This window comes from Marmota marmota, unplaced genomic scaffold, assembly GCF_001458135.2.
Source record: "Marmota marmota marmota unplaced genomic scaffold, marMar, whole genome shotgun sequence".
NCBI lineage: Eukaryota > Metazoa > Chordata > Mammalia > Rodentia > Sciuridae > Marmota > Marmota marmota.
Genome location: NW_026000169.1, coordinates 9,140,321 through 9,160,602, shown reverse-complemented (window position 1 = coordinate 9,160,602; position 20,282 = coordinate 9,140,321). Strand labels below are relative to the sequence as shown.

The following is a 20,282-nucleotide window of genomic DNA, read 5'->3' as shown; positions in this document are numbered from 1 at the left end:
TTGATATTATAATGGTTCTCATCTCATATCCCAAATAATTGTCATTCATGAACATGCTACTTTGAACCCATAAAATTTTAATGCTATCTTTTGGATGAAGCACTGTCAGGTTTGATAGGTTTTCATTTAAATTTGAATCAAGATGATTTTGAAAGGAAGAAAAGCTGTGAGCTGTGGGTGAGAGCTGAGAGATGAGCGAAGGTGATGAAAAAGAAATAAATTTTAAAAATTTTACTCTCAAAAATTGTTTACAGTCCACAAAATCTTTTATTTTAACACAATTTTACTTAAATTTCACAAAACGCTGGGAAGTAAACATGGAAAAATATTATCTCATTTTTACAGATGAGTAAACCAAGGTTCAGAGAGATCAAGTAACCCGCCTAAATCTGTACAGTATGTATAAGTGACACCAGTGAAATTTAAACTCAGGTCCCATATCCAAATTAATTGCACTACGATGCTACAACATTAAATGAAGCAATAAAAGAGGTGGAAACCAAATTGAGTACAACTAAGGTTAAGAGAAGAAATTATCAATTAAATTTGTAAATTTTCAAAATGTTTTGCTTTTTGAGTTTGGGTTAGAATGAGTCCAGAATTTGGTATTGCTGATCAGAAATGAGCTTTACAAAATGAAATATTTGTATCAGCAAATTTCTTTTAAAAATCGGGAAATTAAACTGAATTACTTTAGAAAGAAAAAAAAAACAAATGATGTTTCCATTGAGAGGAAGAGAAGAAAATCAGACAAATTTTGGATATTTCTCTTTCTTTGTGGATTTGCTGAAGAGCCCAGAGCAAACCACATTAAGAAGAAAAGATACATATAAAAATTTACACATGAGATAGGACAAATCACAGAGCCATTGAAATTTTCTGTGCTTATTTCTCAGGGTTTTGAGATTTAAGTGAGATTGTATAAATCCATTACAGGGTACAGTCGGTAAGTGACCACTTAGGAATTGTGCTATGGGAAACTTGATTATAAACATACTGGGGATGGCTCCAAATGACATTTTTTCAGTGATCTAAATGCCAGGGACAAAGGAATATGATGTAAGCTTAAGGAGTTGGACAATTTATGGTTTACTTTGGAAAGAAGATCTGGAAAAAAAAAATGAGAGCTGTTGGCTTGATATTATAGTAATGCTGTTAAGCAAGCCAGGAAGAAAGTCCATTAAGTTGTATTTAGAATGAAGTGATCACTTGAGATAGCATAGCTGTGTAATTAAAGACAGATTACAGGAGTATAAATCAACTGTGGGGCTATGGAGCAAGTGAGGGTATGGTCACGATAGATCCAGTTGTGAGGTGGATAGCAGACAGGAGAAGCCAGAATAACCAAGCACCTGCCCAGAGTCCCCATCTGGGCATGGAGGGAGGTTACTGCCACATAATGAAAGGCAGGCACCTGAAGCCAGAGAAAGACATATTTGGAGAACAAGACCACTTCAGTTCCTCGGGGAAGGTTTTGTGGGCACAGCTTTCTGTTTAGCCTGGTATGCAGTGGTAAAGGGTATTTACCTATCAGCCAGGGCCAGTTTTGCCTCCCAGGAGACACTTGGCAGCATCTGAAGACATTTTTGCTACTAGGATCTAGTGGGTGGGATACTGTTCAGCATTTTGCAGTGTGCAGAGCAGCCCCACAACAAAGAGCCATCCATTCCAAATGGCAGCAGTGATAAGCTGAGCAAGCCTGGCCTGGACACGGAACAAGTGAAGCAAGTTCAGAAGGAAAATGAGACCAAAGGACACGCAAAACCTCCTACCACAGGGCTTGAGGAAGAACTGTCAGCTTAACAGCCAAGGGGTAAAATAAGAAGGAATGTTTAAAAGATAGTAGTAATGAAAACTACAAAGAAAGGCAAGGGGACAGCATTGCTAACTGGTTTAAATATTAAAACTTCTAGCATGGATGGCATCAACCATCATCTTCATGATGTTATTAAGTAAAATCAACAATTTTTTTGTGGTGTTGGGGATTGAACTCAGGGCCTTGTGCATGGGAGGCAGGACTCTACCAATTGAGCTATAACCCCAACCCAAAATCAATATTTGATGCCCCTCACTAGCTCTCCCCTACCCTTACCTTGGCCGAGCCCAGTCAATATTTATTGGACAAATAAAACTAAGTTTGTATTTATTTAATCCAAATATCAACATTATTTAAAATAGTTATCCTATAATGAGTTAATATGAGCATTTATTCTTAAGAAAAAATGCTTTAAAGACTTTTTGTGGTTTTCAGTCTCCAAGATCAAACTTATGCTCACAACTAGTCGGGAATTGAACCAGTAAAATCTGTTTTTCAGGATTCAGGTTTATTTCATTCCCTTACATGCTACACAAAAGACAGGAATTCTTTTTTCACTTTGTGTTTTTTCTAGACTCATTGACAAATGTTAGTTTTCATATCAAAGTTAATCTCTAATGTGGAATTGTCTTTGTAAAAATGTTATTCAAGAAACACTTTTGCTTTTACCCTTTTTTTAAAAAAAATATTCATTTTTTAGTTGTAGTTGGGCACAATACCTTTATTTTATTTATTTATTTTTTTAATGTGGTGCTGAGAATTGAAACCAGGGTCTCGCATGTGCGAGGCGAATGCTCTGCCACTGAGCCACAACCCCAGCCCTGCTTTTACCCTTTTGACTAAGAATCTGGAAGTAATAGAGACTTACAGAAGAGCAAGTCTCATAATCCCACATGTGACATGAGGCCCAAAGAACCCAAGATCACTACCTATGTATTGAGCGCCAAAACTTTATTGACCCACTGATGTAACAAACTGTGTTTTCTGTTGTTGGTGATAGTATTTGTATTTTTATGTACAGGAAGCTCACAATTTGTCATAGATTCCAAAAGTTTGTGGATAAGTTTTTTGAGACACAGAGTGCACTTGCCACACAAAAGCAGGGTGATGGTCATTTTTCCAGACTGGCCTACAGAACCTGGTTAAACCTACCATGTAACTGAACCATTACTACCACCTCAGGTCTGAAGTTAGGGGACAGGGGCTGAGGGGTTGGAAGCCAGGAAATGGAGAAAGTGGAATGCTTTCCCTTTCTTGGCCACAGGACATATCTGTATCAACCCTTAAAAACTTAGTTTGGTTTTGGCACTTTTCCCTTGTCTTTCTCCATATTTCCTCTCCTGAGGTCCTTTTTCTCTTAAACTGCTAAGCACCTAAGGACCATAATTGCCTGTTTCCTTCAAAATTACCTTCTTTCCTTCAAATCCTATTGAAGTCCCTTTCTTCTGTGCACCTCCCTCAATGAGATGCTAAAGAAATTCATTCTGATTAAATAACACATATTACTAGTAGATACCTGATAGGAGTTCAGCCAAACCAGAATGACATGCATTTTCTTTTTTTTTTCCTTGATTTTTAAAATTTGTTCATTTTAGACATACATGACAGTAGAGTGCATTTTGACATATTATACATACATGGATTATAATTTCCCATCTTTGGTTGTACATGATGTGGAGTTACACTGGTCGTGTACATGCATTTTCTTTTTTAAAAAAATTATTATTTTAGTTGTAGATGGACACAATACCTTTATTTTATTTATTTAATTTTATGTGATACTGAAGACTGAACCCAGGGCCTCATACATGCTAGGCAAGCGCTCTACCACTGAGCCACAACCACAACCCCTACATGCATTTTCTTAAGGAAGGAAGATATTTATGTTAATAAATATAAGTCCTTAGAAAAATTAGTGTGTTTGAAATTGATGTGAAAATAAAACAAGTAGCAGTGGTGAAGCTATGCTTTAGGGTGAGTGGAGTTACTTCCCTGCCCCTGGGGTTGGTGCCATCAAATTGTTTCTGTGTTCCTGGCTCCCCGCTGCCCTCTGGGAGCTGAAGTGTTTTGTACAAACCTGACATTTCTACAACTGCTCCTTTGTCGGGAGTCCTGGGTCTCCAGAATGAGCGGAGAACCCTTGAAATGGCATAAAACCATCTGCATGTGTCATTCATTGGAAAGTCAAAGCCCTCTTCTGCGGGGAGCTCCTTGAATGATGGCACAATGTTTGCTGTAGGATATGGAAGCTGACCAGACAACTTTAGAGAGGAAAACTCTCCGAAGAGCCATGTACTCAAGAGAGGCTAAAGCCCAGATGGAGGATGAAGATGAAGGTAGATCTTTTCATTTTTAATAATTTTTCTTGTATCTGAATGTGCAAATGAGGTAATAGAATGTTAGGGGTTTACCTTGTCAGTTGATGTGTGAGTTCCTCTGTAAGGAATAACAGGCCACTTTGTGGGGTGGAGGGAAGCTAAATCAAATGGCCAATGCCAAAAATCAAAAGAATGAGAGTGAAGGAAAGGTGTATACAACCCATACAAAAGCACTGTGTGTCTTATTACATCTGTGCCATGTGTGACAGAGAACTGAAAGAAAAAGGCAGCGGTCTATAAGCATATCTAGACCTTTGTTCAGAAAAAAATGGAATGGTATAATAACCAAATCAAAATATTTATTTAATAGAATATCAACTCTTCGGAAATGTACAGTTAGTGGGAAATATGGGAAAGATACTTTGGGAGTACCTACATTTGATTCACTCATTCATGATCTTTCATGGCAGTAAAGCAATAAAGGATAAGAAAATAGGTGCTTCTACCATCTATTGGCCAGTTCATTACATGGACAGATTAGGTACTGGGAGAATAAAGAAATGTTGTTATACTTCCCTATTCTGGATCTAATATGGGAAGCTGGGGAAAAGGATTCACTGTAAATCTGAATAACAAAATACAATAATTATATTATCTTGACATTTGCGCCAAATAAGTAAGGACTACCTCACAAGTCCATCTAGTAAACACATCACCTATGTAGCTTTTACTTATAATTGCATTTCAATAAACCAATTAAGAAGTGAAGAAAATTGAAATTGGAAGCCAGAAAACAGCAAAACATGCTTCCTTTATGTTTCATATGACTATTCAGTGTTTCAGCAGGTGTTCATGGAGTAAATGAATGAATGAAAAACTGAATTCTTCATTTCAGTTTCTAAGATTTAAAAAAAATGTTCTTAGAAACATTCATTAGTTTCTGGAATTCCAAAACAATTATTTTTGATCCACTATAAAAGTGGAGTTATGCTGAATTATTTCCTCCGTTGTTCCAGTGGGAAGTATACCACTGGGGACACTGATTTTGCTCTGGGCTTGCTGGCTTGATCCATTTTCTCAGATATATATAAAAAAAGAATATGCTACTTAGGAAAGGAGATGATGTACATTAAAGAGCTCATTATAGTCCATGTTCCTTCCAAGGCTGCTGCTCAGGTCCTATGCCTGTTCAAGTAATCAGGAGGGGAAAAAGGAAATAGTGGGCACCTCCTTTCCTTTAAGAAACTTGGAGTTGCATGTACTGCTTCTACCACCTATTGGACAGTTCATTACATGGACATATTAGGTACTGGAAGAGTAAAGAAATGTTGTCTTTATGTGCAACCGTGGGCAACCTGAAATTTCAGTTAATGTAGAAGTAGAGAGTGGATGCTGGAGAGACAGCTAGCAGTGCACAGATGTTTACCTTTTTGGTCGTGCAAATCTCCATTCCTGTCATCACCCAGAGAACACACTTATTTGCTGCATTCAGTTCAAACATTTTCATACTTGGATCCCTGTGGTCTGATAACCTGTAAAGCAGAGACATGTCATCTGTCCTTGTGACCCTGTGGAATATGCACAGGATATGAGTAATGAAAACTGCCTTTGGAGAAGGAAAGGAGGGGAAGCACTGCAGTCACTGGGCCATACAGAAGACCAAATTTTGCTGGACAATAAATGCAGAAAGTTCTTGCCCTAGCAGTGGAGTCCATTCTTAGGATAGCCCGACTTGAAGTACCCAAGCAGTGTCAATATTTGAAAGAACCCCTTTGACCATTGTTCTCTGTGGCCACCGACTTTACCCTCTGAAACTTCCTCTTTGTCAACTTAACACCATGACCATTCTAAAATGGAACAGAGAAAGCATGGGTTCCCCTTCCTGAGCTATACAAAGCTTCTGTTTTAAACGTCTAGTCAGTTTGATCTGAATATCAGCAAATGGTCCTATCCAAATATAGACTTTATGTTTATTTAGTCCTTCCTTCATTCATTTTTCACCTATTTTTTTTAAATTGAGGTTTGTCTTGCTAAACACATTTAAAGCTTCCAAGACTAATTATATTTCTATAAAGTTTGAGGGAAACTTATAAATAGTTTTGTGGTACACAATAAAAAATTCCATCCTTATGGTGCCCATCTAAAGCTTAAACAAGTTTCTTTTTGATGTCTGTGTGCAGAGGAAGAAGAGGAGGAAGATGAGGATGATAACATGTCTACTGTAATGAGGCTCAGAACGAAAATGCCATGGAAAACCTGTTGGTGGTACCTCACTTCTGGAGGATTCTTCTTACTCTGCCTGATGATTTTCTCTAAGCTTTTGAAGCATTCAGTTATTGTGGCTATAGACTATTGGCTGGCTACATGGACATCTGAGTATAATATAAACAATACTGGAAAAGCTGACCAGGTACAGTGGGTTCAGTTCTGCTCTAAAATCATCAGGAAACTATTGAGATTAAACAGTGATGCCAATAGTTAGATGCTAACAGCCCAAATGTCAGTGGGTTTCTGCAATGATTTCATAAGTTAGTAATTAGAACAGAACCTGAAATAGAATGAACTCGGTAATGTAAAAATCACATCTATTATTACTACTTTTATCTTTAAAGTTTATCATAAGAAATATGAAAAGATGATGTTTGTATTTGGATTCAAGGAAGTTCTATAAACACAAATGTGCAGTACTTTTTGTTGTACTTGTGATGGTATTTGATTTTAACTCCTTATTTCAGTGTCTTAGCTAATCATTCTGTGGATAGGGAGGTGAAGAATGAACTCCGCCAAAAGTAGAAAACCAAGAATATGCTCAAAGCTGAAAACTAACTCTCTATCTTCATTTGACCTTAGACAAATCCTGAAAGAGAGTGAAGGAAGTGAACAGGCCCGTGGCCTGTGGGACTATATGGTTGGGGTACTGTCCTGGATCTGCAAAAACTGCTCTCCTTTAACTATTAAAGTGTGCAAGATGCCAACCATCTTGTCTGACTTTGACATTTGGTTTTCTAGTAAAAGAAAAACCCAGTTGATGATTTCTTATGAACGTTTCATGTTGGTTGCCTTGTAGACCTACTATGTGGCTGGATTTAGCATACTTTGTGGAGCGGGTATTTTCCTTTGCCTGGTTACATCTCTCACTGTAGAATGGATGGGTCTCACAGCTGCCAAAAATCTTCACCACAATCTTCTCAATAAGATAATTCTTGGACCAATAAGGTAAAGTAAGGTCTTTTTGCTCCTACAAACAAAATAATAAAATATACATTTTTAAATTTTAAGTGAAATGTGAAAGTTAAAAGAATTTCTTCAGTCTGAGCAAATGAATAGGACAATGGCATTTTCACGACTCTAGACATCCCTTAATACTGCTCAGGTTCCAGTTAGTTTAGTATTATCATGTTCTTCAATCTGTCCACTGCCTAGGTTCTTTGATACCACTCCCCTGGGGCTGATTCTCAATCGATTTTCAGCTGATACTAATATCATCGACCAGGTGAGTGCCTGAGTTACTTCCACGTTCAAAAATAAGCTTCTCTGTAAGCTGAACTACATTTTAAGATAAAGCATGATTACTATTAACAGTAAAGAATGCTAAAATGTAAAGCCTGTTTACAATGATTCGTAGCAAAAAATATTAATGGAAAAGTTTAATTCAAACTAACTTGTGCATGTAGCAGAGGATACTTACAAACCAGTGTTAAAGTGACATAGCAAAGAATGAACCAATATTTAAAGTTTTTTATTATAAAAAGAATGATTTTGATTAATGTTGTATAGCTATTCATAAAAAAAATTCTTAAAAAGTTTAATATCCATGTAGAGTATCTCCCAGAAATGACAGGTGGAATACCAAACTATCTTAGATGTTCTTTACTTTTATTAGATTGGCTCTTGGGGCTTTAGATGGCGTGATAGTTCAGGGAATGTTCTAAGAATTATAGTTTAGTGTAAGATCCTTAGGTCTCAAGAAGTTTGTCTTGAAATTAAATATGTCAGATTCAACAGAGAATCATTGCAAGAGCAGAATCCTTAGGATGATTGAGGGAGGAATTCATTAAATCCAGATCTGGCCTTTCTGACATTCCAAAGTAGCATTGGAAACTCACAAATTATCTTAGATTTAGAAAAAGAATGCTTGATGCATGTAGCTGACGAGAAGCATGCTGAGACATTTTGAGGGATACTTGGCATACATGTTGGAAAAGAAGAGACAGAACAGTCACTAGTTAAAAGGTAATAAGATTGCTTCCTAGAAAATTCAAAATAATTAGCAAAATAAAAAAGAAAAACAACTGGAAATTTCAGCAGAATATCTGGATGAGACATATCGTATGAAGATTGGTAACTTTCTCTACATACCAATTAATAAATTGTGTGAAAAATAGATTCCATTTATAGTAACAACAAAAACTAGGAACTAGAAATCACCTAATATGAAGAAAAGATATCCAGCAATTTCAGAAGTCATTAAAATTCTGTGTATGTTATATTCTGTGTATATTCCTTTATCAGATATCTAAAAACTATAATAAAATTAAAATACTCCATTGATCACAGAAGACAAGATGACCAAAAGAACAGAGTGGAGAATTCAAAACCACTAGCATATATAGAAATTTAATGTAGAATAACTTGGCATCTTGAATCAGTAAAAAGGACTTATTTTGATAAAGTATATTGTAACGATTAACTATTCATAAGATACAAAACATATGCATATAGAATAAATATGGTGACATAAAGCCATAAATTATAAAATTAAATATAAATTAATAGTTTAGAATCTGGGAAAGAGAAAGATATAAAATTCAGAAACAATAAAGCCCAATAGATTTGACTGTTTAAATTAACTTTTATAGAGCTAAAAGCATCAAAGACAAATTTAAAATGTAAAATCCCAAACAAAGCCACTCAAAGAATATAAGCAAGGAATTGTAGAAAACTAATTTTAATGTCTTCTAGCAGAAGTATACCTAAATAGCTTTTAAAAGTACTATACATCCATTAAAAGGAAATAGATTTATATACACTTACTTGGGAAGATTTACAATCCATCTTATCAGGCAAAGTAAAACAAGCACATGGATGAATAAAATTTATAGTATAGTGCCATTTTACATAAAATACCAAGATAAATAGGTAGATAGGTAGATAACTAATCAATGATATGTAGATAGATAGGTAAATAGCTATACTAAACTATGGGTAGTGAGTGAAGAATTGCTTACTATGAACATGAATGTATACTATTGTGTAAATAACTCTATAACTTGCCATTAATATAAAATGAATATTTTTGTTGCATTGTAATCAATGCTTCATTTGAACTAAGATACATTTTTCTTTAAAATGACCTTTTCAATAGCATATCCCTCCAACTCTGGAATCTCTAACTCGCTCAACACTGCTTTGCCTGTCTGCCATTGGGATGATCTCCTATGCCACTCCCGTGTTCCTTGTTGCTCTTGTGCCTCTTGGAGTTGCCTTTTATTTCATCCAGAAATATTTCCGAGTTGCCTCTAAGTAAGTACAAGTGTTCTACTCATTTTCAAAAGCCTGTGTGTTTGATTGACTGTGAATTACATTTGCTGCAGTGTTTTTTTCCAGATAAGGTATGGAATTTAGAAATGCAGCCAATTTTTTATGTGCTTATGCCTATTCTTAGATGTAGTATAAGTGTTCTTGCAAATTTTTGTTTGAGCCTTATACATAGCACTAGACATACACTAACATGTGTATTGATCTGTTGAGTTCCAAGTCTGCTAAATTTTTTATCCACTGGTTCTTTTTCTGAACTTGACATTGGCAGAAAACTTACTAAATCAAACATAGTCCCCAAGAAAGTAATTTAATATCATTATATTCCAAAGTGGAGATAAATTTACAAATTTTTAAACTTTAAAGTAATGGTGTGAAATATTAGAAGTAAAGAAAAAATCAGTGATAAATCAGCCATGACTATAAATGTAGATAATCTTGAATGTCTGACAAGAGTGTTATAACTTTAAGAGGTTGGAAAATTTGGGGTTGGATCATTTTACCCACATTTGAATATCCAGCTAAATAAATGAAGGGTAGCCACGAATTTTAAATTCTTCAGTTAATACAGAAACTGTCATTTGCCAAGATCATGAATAGTTAATGAAATATAATATCAGTGGTTTTAAAATTTACAGTTTCACCATGAAGCTTTGCTATAAATAGTATAGTAAAATCTGTTATTGCAAGAATCACCTTTATTCAACAAACACTTATTAAGCACTTACTGTGTTGCAAATATCTGTGCTAATCTAGGTGAGGCAACCAACATGAGAAAAACCTGTTCTCAAAGAAACTTAGTCTCCTCTTAATATAGAACCTATACAAAGTAATCCTAATATGTGGATTTAGTGCTAGAATAAAAGGCAGATATCGAGTTCATACAGAAAATCGAAAATATTTAATATGACTTGAGTGCCCAGAAGATGAAGGAGAGCAGGGAAGGTAAGTAGAAAAATGAGGGGTTCCAGATGGGAACTTCTGAACATATATAACACTTCATAATTTAAAAAATATAATTGTGCCTTCCCCTAGCCTATGAGCAAGGGTCTTTTAAATATTGCGTGTTCATAGTAAATAGATTTTTCTTTTTTTTTTTTTTTTTTGGTAGCAATTCAGACTGAAAGGGAGAAGTTAGTGATCAAATTCCCTTTTATTTCCTCTGATGTTGTTGGAGGACTTACCCATTTGAAAAAGTCCAGGGAACTTAACAGACTATTTTTATATACATGAAAGAGAATGTAAGTGGGGAGCTAGCTACTGGAAATGCCTTGGGGTTTTGAATACCTAATTCAAAGGTCTAACAGGTAGTTAGTCTTTTCTTCTTATAAGAATACAAGATCAAGCTGTATCCTCACCTGTTTGATTCCACAAAACACATTCCTGTAAACAAAGTTTACTCTGTCCTTTTTTTCTTCTCCACTAACCTCAATGTAGTGACCATTTCATTGATTGTGTGACATGTACCAAAAGTCATTTGGTTTCATGTTTAAAAATAAGAAACTATTTCCAAATCTTCATTTTTTGTTCTCTTTCCCTCTGTCTTTCCCTCCTCCACCTGTAATTTCTGAACTAAACAAGTCCATTTTAGAAATACCAAATTGGAAAGACTTTGCATTTGTTTGTGGGGTTACAGAGGAGCCAAGAATGGCCTAATTGTTAAACATTGTGTAACAGTGTTTATCAGTTCAGTTGACTCTGGCAGGTGAATGTTGATGCTGCTTCTCTAATGTTCTCTCAACCCTGATGACCCAAAGTAGGGCAGAAAAAAGATGGAAATAAAATCTTTGAAATAAGTGCTTTGAAATAAGTGGTATAATTCTTGGCCTGTCTTCTAGAAATGCTAACTCATAAGGTTTAAAGAAAAGTTCTCAAAAGTATGCATCTTTTTGAAAAAAGTCAGATTCTAGCAATTCCATTCAGTGAATACTTTACACATACATACACACACATGCACAATACCACACATTTATAAATGTATATGTCTATACATATAGTTCCTTGGGGGAAATCAATGGAAGCTCCATGAAGACATTGTGTCCAAAGCCAAACTCTTGATCTATTTTCACCAAATCTCTTTCTCTTTGTCACCCCCACCCTGGTAAATAGCACTGTCATATTTTGATTATGCCAAACCACAAATAGCCATGCCATATTATACTTGACTTTTCTTTACCTTGATACAACTAATTAGTCATATTATATTTGACTCTTCTTTTCCTTGATACAACAAACTTTATATTCATTGCAGAATATAAAGTTATTCCAGTAGGCTATCTCACAGTCTTGACCCCATCCTTTATTTTAAATCTAATCGGCATCATATTAATTTAGAATTTTAAAAATCTCTTATGCAGACTATCCTAACTGTTCCCCACTCATTTTCTTTTATCCCTCACACTGTCTCCAAGTAATGTTGATCAGGCACAGCTCTGATCATTTCATCTGTAGTCTTCAGTGTTTTTTTTTTTCTTCCTAATCTCTTTAAGAATTCTCTGCAGTCTAGTCCAGGCTTACAAGGCCACATCTCTATGGAGCCATTTCCCACTACAGAGCCCCAAGGCCTTCTGGGCCTCAGCCAGAGTGAACTGGCCAAGTTTTCCAGACTTCTGTGCTTGCTCTTGTTATTCCTTTAGCTAATATTCACTTGTCTATTCCGTTGAAGCCTTCATCATTCTTAAGGTTTGACCTAAATTTCACCTGCCTAAAAAAACATACCATTCATTTCCGAGGTATGAATTAACTGCTCTTTCCCTGGGTTCCTACAGCAGTTTACATCAGCCGTTACACAAAGCTGAGAGTTTTGTTCAAAACATGTTCCCAGAATGTAACCATCTTTTTCTTCCTCTCTAATGTGTAAGCTATTGAAGTTTTTTGTTGAGAGCTAGGGGAAATAAATATAATGACGAACACAAGTATAATGACAAAATAACCTTGATTTAGAAGCATATGGTTCTTGAGCCAGGAGGCATGTAGAGCTTACTGTGGCTTGTCCTTCCTAGGGACCTCCAGGAACTTGATGACAGTACCCAGCTCCCTCTGCTCTGCCACTTCTCAGAAACCGCTGAAGGACTCACTACCATCCGGGCCTTTAGGTGAGTAAACGTGCTCATGTTGCTGATTAGGAGATTGCATCAGCAACAGATGTTTATCTTCAGATAATACATAATAGCTGACATTTTTTTGAATGCCTACTGTGTGCCAAATAGTGAACTAAACCAGGAGTAAGAATAATGTGGCCATAAATGATCAGAATTAGAGCTTAACCCTCTGAAATTTTAATAAGAATAAAGAAAGGATGAAGCAACATATTGGAAAGGTATTAGCTTTGCATCTTAGATGAGGTTTTCAAAATTCTCTGGCCTTTATTTACTCAGCTATGAAATGGGGAAATCAGTCTTGCTCATTAGGGTGCTTGGACTAACTGTTGAAGAAGCACCCAGTCAGCAAGTTAAAATAAATGTATGGACGATAACAGTAACAATAATTCTAACAAAAGTAATACTGTTGCACCAAAGTTATTTTAGAGTTGAATCAACATTTTTCAACTTTTGCAAACAGAGTAATAACACAGGTTTTTGAGGAACGCTGTTTCCTTGACCCTCAAATTTCTTGCCCTGTTTTCCTTTTCAAGTAAAATCAGAAAAGAAGACATTGCAGGATATTTCATTTGATCAGGAAAACTGACATTTTATAATGCTGTGTCTTTCTATCACCATTATTGCAAGTATGCTTTGATTTTTAACCAGAGATTTTTCTAACCTAAGAAATTTATTTTAAAAATGCAGAATTGGGTGTGAGAGTAGAATATAAAGACACAACTTTCTGAAACATTATGTATCACAGAATTTCTGCATAAATCTGTGCAGGTTTCATCACACAGCATTCACACTTCCTGTCCTGAGATGCTTTCCCCTTTCATTGAGGATGTTAAACTGTTTATTGGCACTAAATATAGATTTTAACATAAAATTTATATTTAAATTATATCTAGCAGTGACAACAATTAAAAGATTACCATTTTCACTAAAGTCCTTTCAAGTTAATTTACCAAAAAAAAATATTTATTTAAAAACTGAACACATGCCAAGTACTATTCTTTCTTTTCTTCTCCACATTTTTTATTGGTACATTATAGTTGTACATAATGGTAGGATTTGTTGTCACATATTCATGCATGTACACAATATAACAATATATTTTGGCCAGTATCACGCCCCAGCACTCCCGCCATGTACTATTCTTGTAGATAAAGACTGAAAATATATGGCCTTTTCATTTCCATTCCAGCTAAAGGGAACACTCTTTGCCACCTACTTACCTGCCATGTTATCCTGTTTCTTTCTCTTTTAGTGTTACCAGAGTATTTAAAAATTCAACTTTCTCTATTTTTAAATTGTTTACATGCTTATTATCCATCCTTTCCAACTAGAACGTAAGCTGTCTAGGAGCAGGCCTTTTTCTTCCCCCATTGTTATATCGTCAATACCTGGGAAAAATGTCCAGCATTGAATGAGTACTTAAGAAATTTATGTTGAATACTAGGAGACATGAGCTCTATCCTAAGGAGCTCACAGTCTAGAAGGAGAAATGGTTTTCACAAGAATCCATTGTTAGAAAGCAGGGTAGCATTTTGCCTCAAAAGAGTTGGGAGATAATTATTGAAGAGTAAATTTTGAATGAATAGCTAACCTGGCTAGTAAAGGGGATAGACTATTCAAAGCGGAATAGTGCATAAGCATAAAGATTTCTATTTTATGTAGAAATTGAAAGAATCCCGTGTTGTAGGAATGGAGAGGGTGACTCACGATGAAGCTTGAAAACATGAATGCAGACTGTTCATGAAGCATATTGGATAAGTACCTTAAGGAGCTTAGAGCTTATTCTTTTCATGTTGGGGAGCCACTGAAGGATTTTTAAGAGAACAATGACACAACCAAAGTTATGTTCATCAGAATAACACTGCTGTACTGTGAAAAATGAGTGAGGATGGTTGAGGCTAAAGGTAATAAGATGCCAGGAGGCTGTTGCAAGTGATCCAGATGACGTGGCCAGAGCTAGCTAGAGCAGGTACTAAGCACCTGGACAGAGAGTATACATTTTAGCAGGACATGAGACCAGTGAGAGTTAGGGAGAAAATGAGAATGAAAGAGAAATTGAAGATGATTCCTTCCAGGTCTCTGATCCCCATAAGTGAGTACAGTTTTCCAAGTTAGGAAATTGAAGACCCTGTGGAGGATTGGGGAAGGAGATGCTGACTCTGGTTATGAATAGATCAAGCTGCTGATGTGATACCCACTTAAGATTTGGGGAGTTACTTGTGTATATAGGTCTGGTGTTTAAAGAAATATCTCAGAGAAAAAGATTGAAGGTTTAAGTGTTATCCTCTTAACAGATATTATTTAACATTTTGGCTTTCTTCTTACGAGAGACAGCATGTAGACAAAGAAATGCTAGGGTAAATTCTTATATTACCAGCAAGTGGACAACAAAGGTATCATGGAAAATACTATCTGCCAAACAAAGCTGGTCCTCCTAGGTTCATGCTTCTGGGGAAGGCAGGCTCTATTGCCTGTCCCTCCTAACCTTCTTCTATTTTGGTGAATTAGTGCTTTTCTCATTGCTGAAATATCAGTATTTATCATCGGCTCTGGGAAGCCTTCCCTGACTGTCAGAATCTAGATTCCATGCCTTCTTACTGTCTCTATGCTAACTAGTATCCTAAACTTATTTCACTGTGTCAGATGCATCTGTTTCTGTGTTTGAATTGCTCCACAAGATTGGGAGTTCCTGAGGAGCTGGTAATGTGGCTTTTATTTTTACCTTCAGAATACGAAGGGTCAGAAACATTGCAGGTGTTCAAAGGTTTCATGAATGATTAAAGGACGTTCCATTACTCCATGTATTACTTCCTGCTAATATCTCCATGACTCTTTCTTTCTCTCATATTCTTCCTTCCCTCTTCACTTGGGCAGCCTTCTTGAACTCTTTCTCCAGTCAACTTTCTCAGGAAGGGGAAGTGCTAATATGGCTCCTTGTCGTGGCTTTAGTCTTCTGGTTATGGTGATATTCTAAAATTCCAAAAAAATAAAAAAACTCTGGGTCTTTTCGATGAAAAAAACAAAGGATTTATTCTGGCCAGAGCCAGAGGAGCAGAAAGCAGATAGTTCTGCAGCCCAAGACCCTGAATGCAGGTGGAGGGTCCATTTAAACAGAAAAAAAAAAAAAAACAATTTGGCAAGTATTTAAAGTATATGNTTAAAAAAAAAAAAAAAAAAAAAACACACAAAGAAGGGAGCCATAGAAGTCATAAAAGTGGAAAGTACGAACTAACAGAACATTCTGAGAGTTGACACTTCTTATATCTACTCAGAACAGCTCCATAGTTTAAAGACATTGCAGTCAGGGTGCAAGTGGGTGAGGGTGTCAGCTTCTGTGCAAAAGTGGGCTCTTATAGGAAGGGGTCCAATTCCCCGTGCAGGGTGAGATGTCTGAGTCGAATGAAGTCAGCCTGGCTTAACTTTCAAATCAGCCCATAATAGTCTAACTAACAATCCCTTTGTGTGCTTCCTGATTCTGGCCAACCTCCACATCAGCCAGCCTGATGCTACCAAATCCAAACCAACACCTTCTGTATGGAAGAAGGATCTGGACCTTAGCAACCTTGATCTTGTGAGTGCTGGTTGAGCAAGTTGATTCCTGTAAAAATCAACTGCCCAATGAGTGAGAAGTTAATGGCAGTAAAGACTGAATTTACCAAGGCCTCCTCTCACGTTGTGTATATATGCAGATAGAAAAAGGCTAGCACACAAGCACTTTGTCTACCTGATGGCTTCCAAAGATGACTACTTAAGTAGTCAGCTGAAATTTTTGATAGCCCTTCATTCAAATGACACCTACTAATAAGCAAGCACTCACTTTAATAACTCTACCCAGGCCAAGGACAGATCCAGAGGTCTGACTGCTGTCGTTGTCTGATCCAAATGTACCACAGACCACTTATTATAATGGACTTGGATTTAGCCTTGTCCTCTTCTCAAGATTACAGTGATGTAATAGGGTCAGATGTTGCCACTTAGGAGACCAGACCTCACCTCCCACCAAGCAAGAAGAACCCAGACCAGTTAAGAAAGCAAGCTATCTGAGTGGTAGTCAAAGAATCAGGGTAGAGTTTAATCACCTGCAATTTCAATGAGAATGAAGAGACATATTGAAAGTTCTAGCTGTGAACAAGGATAATGTTGTCATTGAAGTGAAACAACTGAGCATTTTAAGAAGAAATTAAATGGTCAAGGGGAATAAAAGCAGAAATGAAAAGTTAATAAAATCAAAAGTTTCCTTTGTATATGAAAACCATGAAGCTGTTGGTAACTTTACCAAGAACAGAAATGGTAAAGTGGAAGAGAATTGAAGTCAGAATTCAAGGGGTTGAAGAATTAGCTGGAAATCAGGACCTGAAGGCAGCCAGGAAAAGTTACTCTTCCGTGAGCTTCACTGAGGTAGGAAGGAGTGGAGGGGGCTGAATAATTAAAGGAAGGAGTTCTTGACTGTCTTTTTTTATTTTTTAAGGGTGTAAAAAGCTAGACATTTTTAAAGGCTAAAGGGAAGAAGTGGAGATATGGGCAAAAATGGAATGATTAGTGGAGCAGATATTCATAGCAGGTGGCAGGGATGGGTTCAAGGGACCAAATAGAGAGAAGAGAAGAACTCCACTTGAAGAGGATTTTTTACAGAGCTCCTCTGTGAAGGTAAGAAAAGGATGTGTACAAATTCAGACAAGCCTCTGGGTGGATGTATTGGTTAGCTTTCTGTTGCTGTGACCAAAAGTCCTGACAAGAACAATGTAGCCAACCATTCAGTTCATGGTCAGCTGACTCTAGTGCTCTGGGTGGAAGAGGTGGTGAAGGAAGGCTGCTCAGCTTCTGGTAGGCAGGAAGGGTGGGGAGAAGGAGAGGAGAGAGGGGACAGGGAGAGAGGGAAAGAAGAAGGAGGTTGGGGGAGGGAGAGAGAGAAAGCAAACCAGGCACCAGAAACAAAATATAAATCCCAAAGGCACGACCCCAGTGACCTACTTCCTCCAACCACACCCTATCTGTCCACAGTTCAGAGAGTGCAGTAGTCCTTTGAAGTTATTAATCCATCAAATGGATTAATCCACTGATTAGGTTATAGCTCTCATATTCTAATCATTTCAGTTCTGAACATTCCTTCATTAACACATGAGCTTTTTGCAGAGGGTGGGAAGGAAAGGCTTATATCTAAACCATAACCATGAAGCAGCAAAAAGTTGATGAATTCAACATATAACAGTCTTTATTTTCTCCCTGAAGGATAAGGTAAGGTCATCTTCTGAGAGTGCTGGGGACAAGAAGTAGGTAGAGCATTTGAAGGGATTGAGGAAGATTTAGAATGAAAGAAGATATTGACCAAGAGTCAAGGTTCACATTTTCATTTACCTTCTTTACGAGGTATACAAACAGAATTTAGCACTAGCATTGGTAACTTTAAATTTTGGAAAATTCTAGGTAGCCATAAGAAGAACTACATATTACATGTGAACCTCCCATGCTTGCATTATAGTTGGAGGAAATAAAGAATTCAACTTCTAACTGGGAGTATACTGCCTATGTCTAGAACCAGATTTAGATCTTCCAGAACTCTTTAAAAGTGAATATAAACATAATTTTCCCATATAGGTATATGAAAACAACAAAATGAATCTCACTATTTTGTATATCCATAAGAATGGCATCCTAACTACTAGAATAAGATCTATTTCATGCTTGCATAATATATAAAAAACGGATTCTGCTGTCATATATAAATAAAAATTAAAAAAAAAAGAAAATGAAGAGAATAAATATAAAAGGCCAGGTGTGGTCTTGCACACCTATAATCCCAGCAACTCTGGAGCCTGAGGCAGATCACAAATTCAAAGCCAGCCTCAGTAACTAAGTGAGGCCTTCAGCAAATTAGAAAGACCCTGTGTTAAAATAAAAAATAAAAAGGACTGGGGATGTTGCTCAGTGGTTAAGTGTCCCTGGGTTCAATCTCTAGTACAAAACAAACAAACAAAAAATGTAAATATAAAATATCATAAATATCAGCTTTTTTTTTTAAACCAGGACAAGTCTTGAAAATGTGGGGAGGGTGCTGCTGCCATGGATGAAATTCTAGAATCTGTATGTTTGGTATTTGTGGTCAAGAACCAAACACGTTCTTTTCCATCCATCTGTTCCTTTCTTTTGAGCTACTTGGAGTCCCTAGAGTCTTGAGCTCTTTTGGAAAGTTGGTAGTTACTGATTAGGTTGCTTTTCCCTCTCTGAGTTCAGGGTTCATGGTGTCCTCACTCAGAGCAATGAACTCCCTCAAGTAGTTCACCGCAAAAGTAACACAGTTAAATTGACTGAGATTTCAGTGACCTTTCCTTTCTTTTCTTTCTTTCTTCTTCCTCCTCCTCCTTCTTCTTCTTCTTTTTTTTTTTTTTTTTTTTTTTTTTTTTTGGTCTGACAGAATAAAGGTCTAAGAATGTTCAGAAGATGAGCTGGATGTGGATGAAAAGATACAGACTGAGTGTGTCAAAGTTTCCATTAGGAAAACAGAAGATTTCTTGCCAAATAGAAACACACAGAAAGAATGTTCACTGCATTTCACCCCTCCCCGCTCACTGTGGCCTCAGACTCTTGCCAGCTCCATTTACAAACTCTCTAAGAGCACGTCTGAAACAGTACCCCATAAATGAGGGAAGAGGAGGAAGATTCCCCAACAAAACCCTGTGTCAGAATCAAGTGTTCCATGTTCATCTCAAACGCAGTCCTTAGGCCATGCTCCAACTGGCCTTGTCTCTGGTCTCTCTCTCACCCCGAGTCCAACAGGGCGAAAAACCTATGTCCAGCCTCCTGAACATGCTGGGCTTTCTCGTTTCTATGCTTTTGCTCTTGTTGTTCCTGCTCCTTAGAATGCTTGGTTCACCTAAAAACATTCAGCTCATCCCTTAAAACCACGCGCAGGCCATCTTTCAGTCCTTTGGGAAACCTGGCCAAACACTCTGTCCCCTCCTCCTCCCCATTCCCCACTTCTTGAATATTCTGCTCTGTAGGGGTCATCTGCTTCCTTTGTGTCCACGTGGCATTTTCTTCATTATAACTAGATACTGTGCTTCACCATATTTACTGTTGAATACTCTTTTCCTCCTTCATTACACTGGGGACTCCTCTAGGAAGGAGGGGTGCATCTTGTTGATATGCATGTGCCCAAAGTTTAGCATAATGTCTCGCTTAGAGTCCTGCTTGCTAAATGTTTCTGAATGGACAGATGAACATTTGCCTAATATGTACTTAGCAAATACAGAAAGAATGAGGCTCGCATGGATACGTATGGTTCACATCCACTATCTCAATAAATCCTATTATCTTATGAGACCCTGTGCCTAATAGTTATTCAGTATTTGCATTCCTCAGAGGATCACCTGGAGGGTCAATGTGTCCTTCACAGTGCTTAGCCCACACTATGTGTTGCCATTCAGCCCAGCAGTGTGCCTATTGTCAAGGTCAAAGCTACATAACTAAAAGTGAAGCAATTATTTGGTTCTGATTGCCAAATCCTTGGTA

General features: G+C 37.0%; 1 protein-coding gene across 10 annotated transcripts in view; it reads left to right on the top strand.

Annotated features, from left to right (window-relative positions):
• The window catches only part of Abcc9 (ATP binding cassette subfamily C member 9), a 128,336-nt gene that overhangs the window by 75,994 nt on the left and 32,060 nt on the right, over positions 1-20,282 (top strand). For all 10 annotated transcript variants that reach the window (XM_048787292.1, XM_048787293.1, XM_048787286.1 and 7 more), the window contains 6 exons: positions 4,056-4,152; positions 6,315-6,544; positions 7,202-7,350; positions 7,558-7,627; positions 9,500-9,657; positions 12,675-12,767. In XM_048787292.1, the coding sequence (XP_048643249.1) occupies positions 4,056-4,152; positions 6,315-6,544; positions 7,202-7,350; positions 7,558-7,627; positions 9,500-9,657; positions 12,675-12,767 (797 nt within the window). The remainder of the gene's footprint in view (positions 1-4,055; positions 4,153-6,314; positions 6,545-7,201; positions 7,351-7,557; positions 7,628-9,499; positions 9,658-12,674; positions 12,768-20,282) is intronic.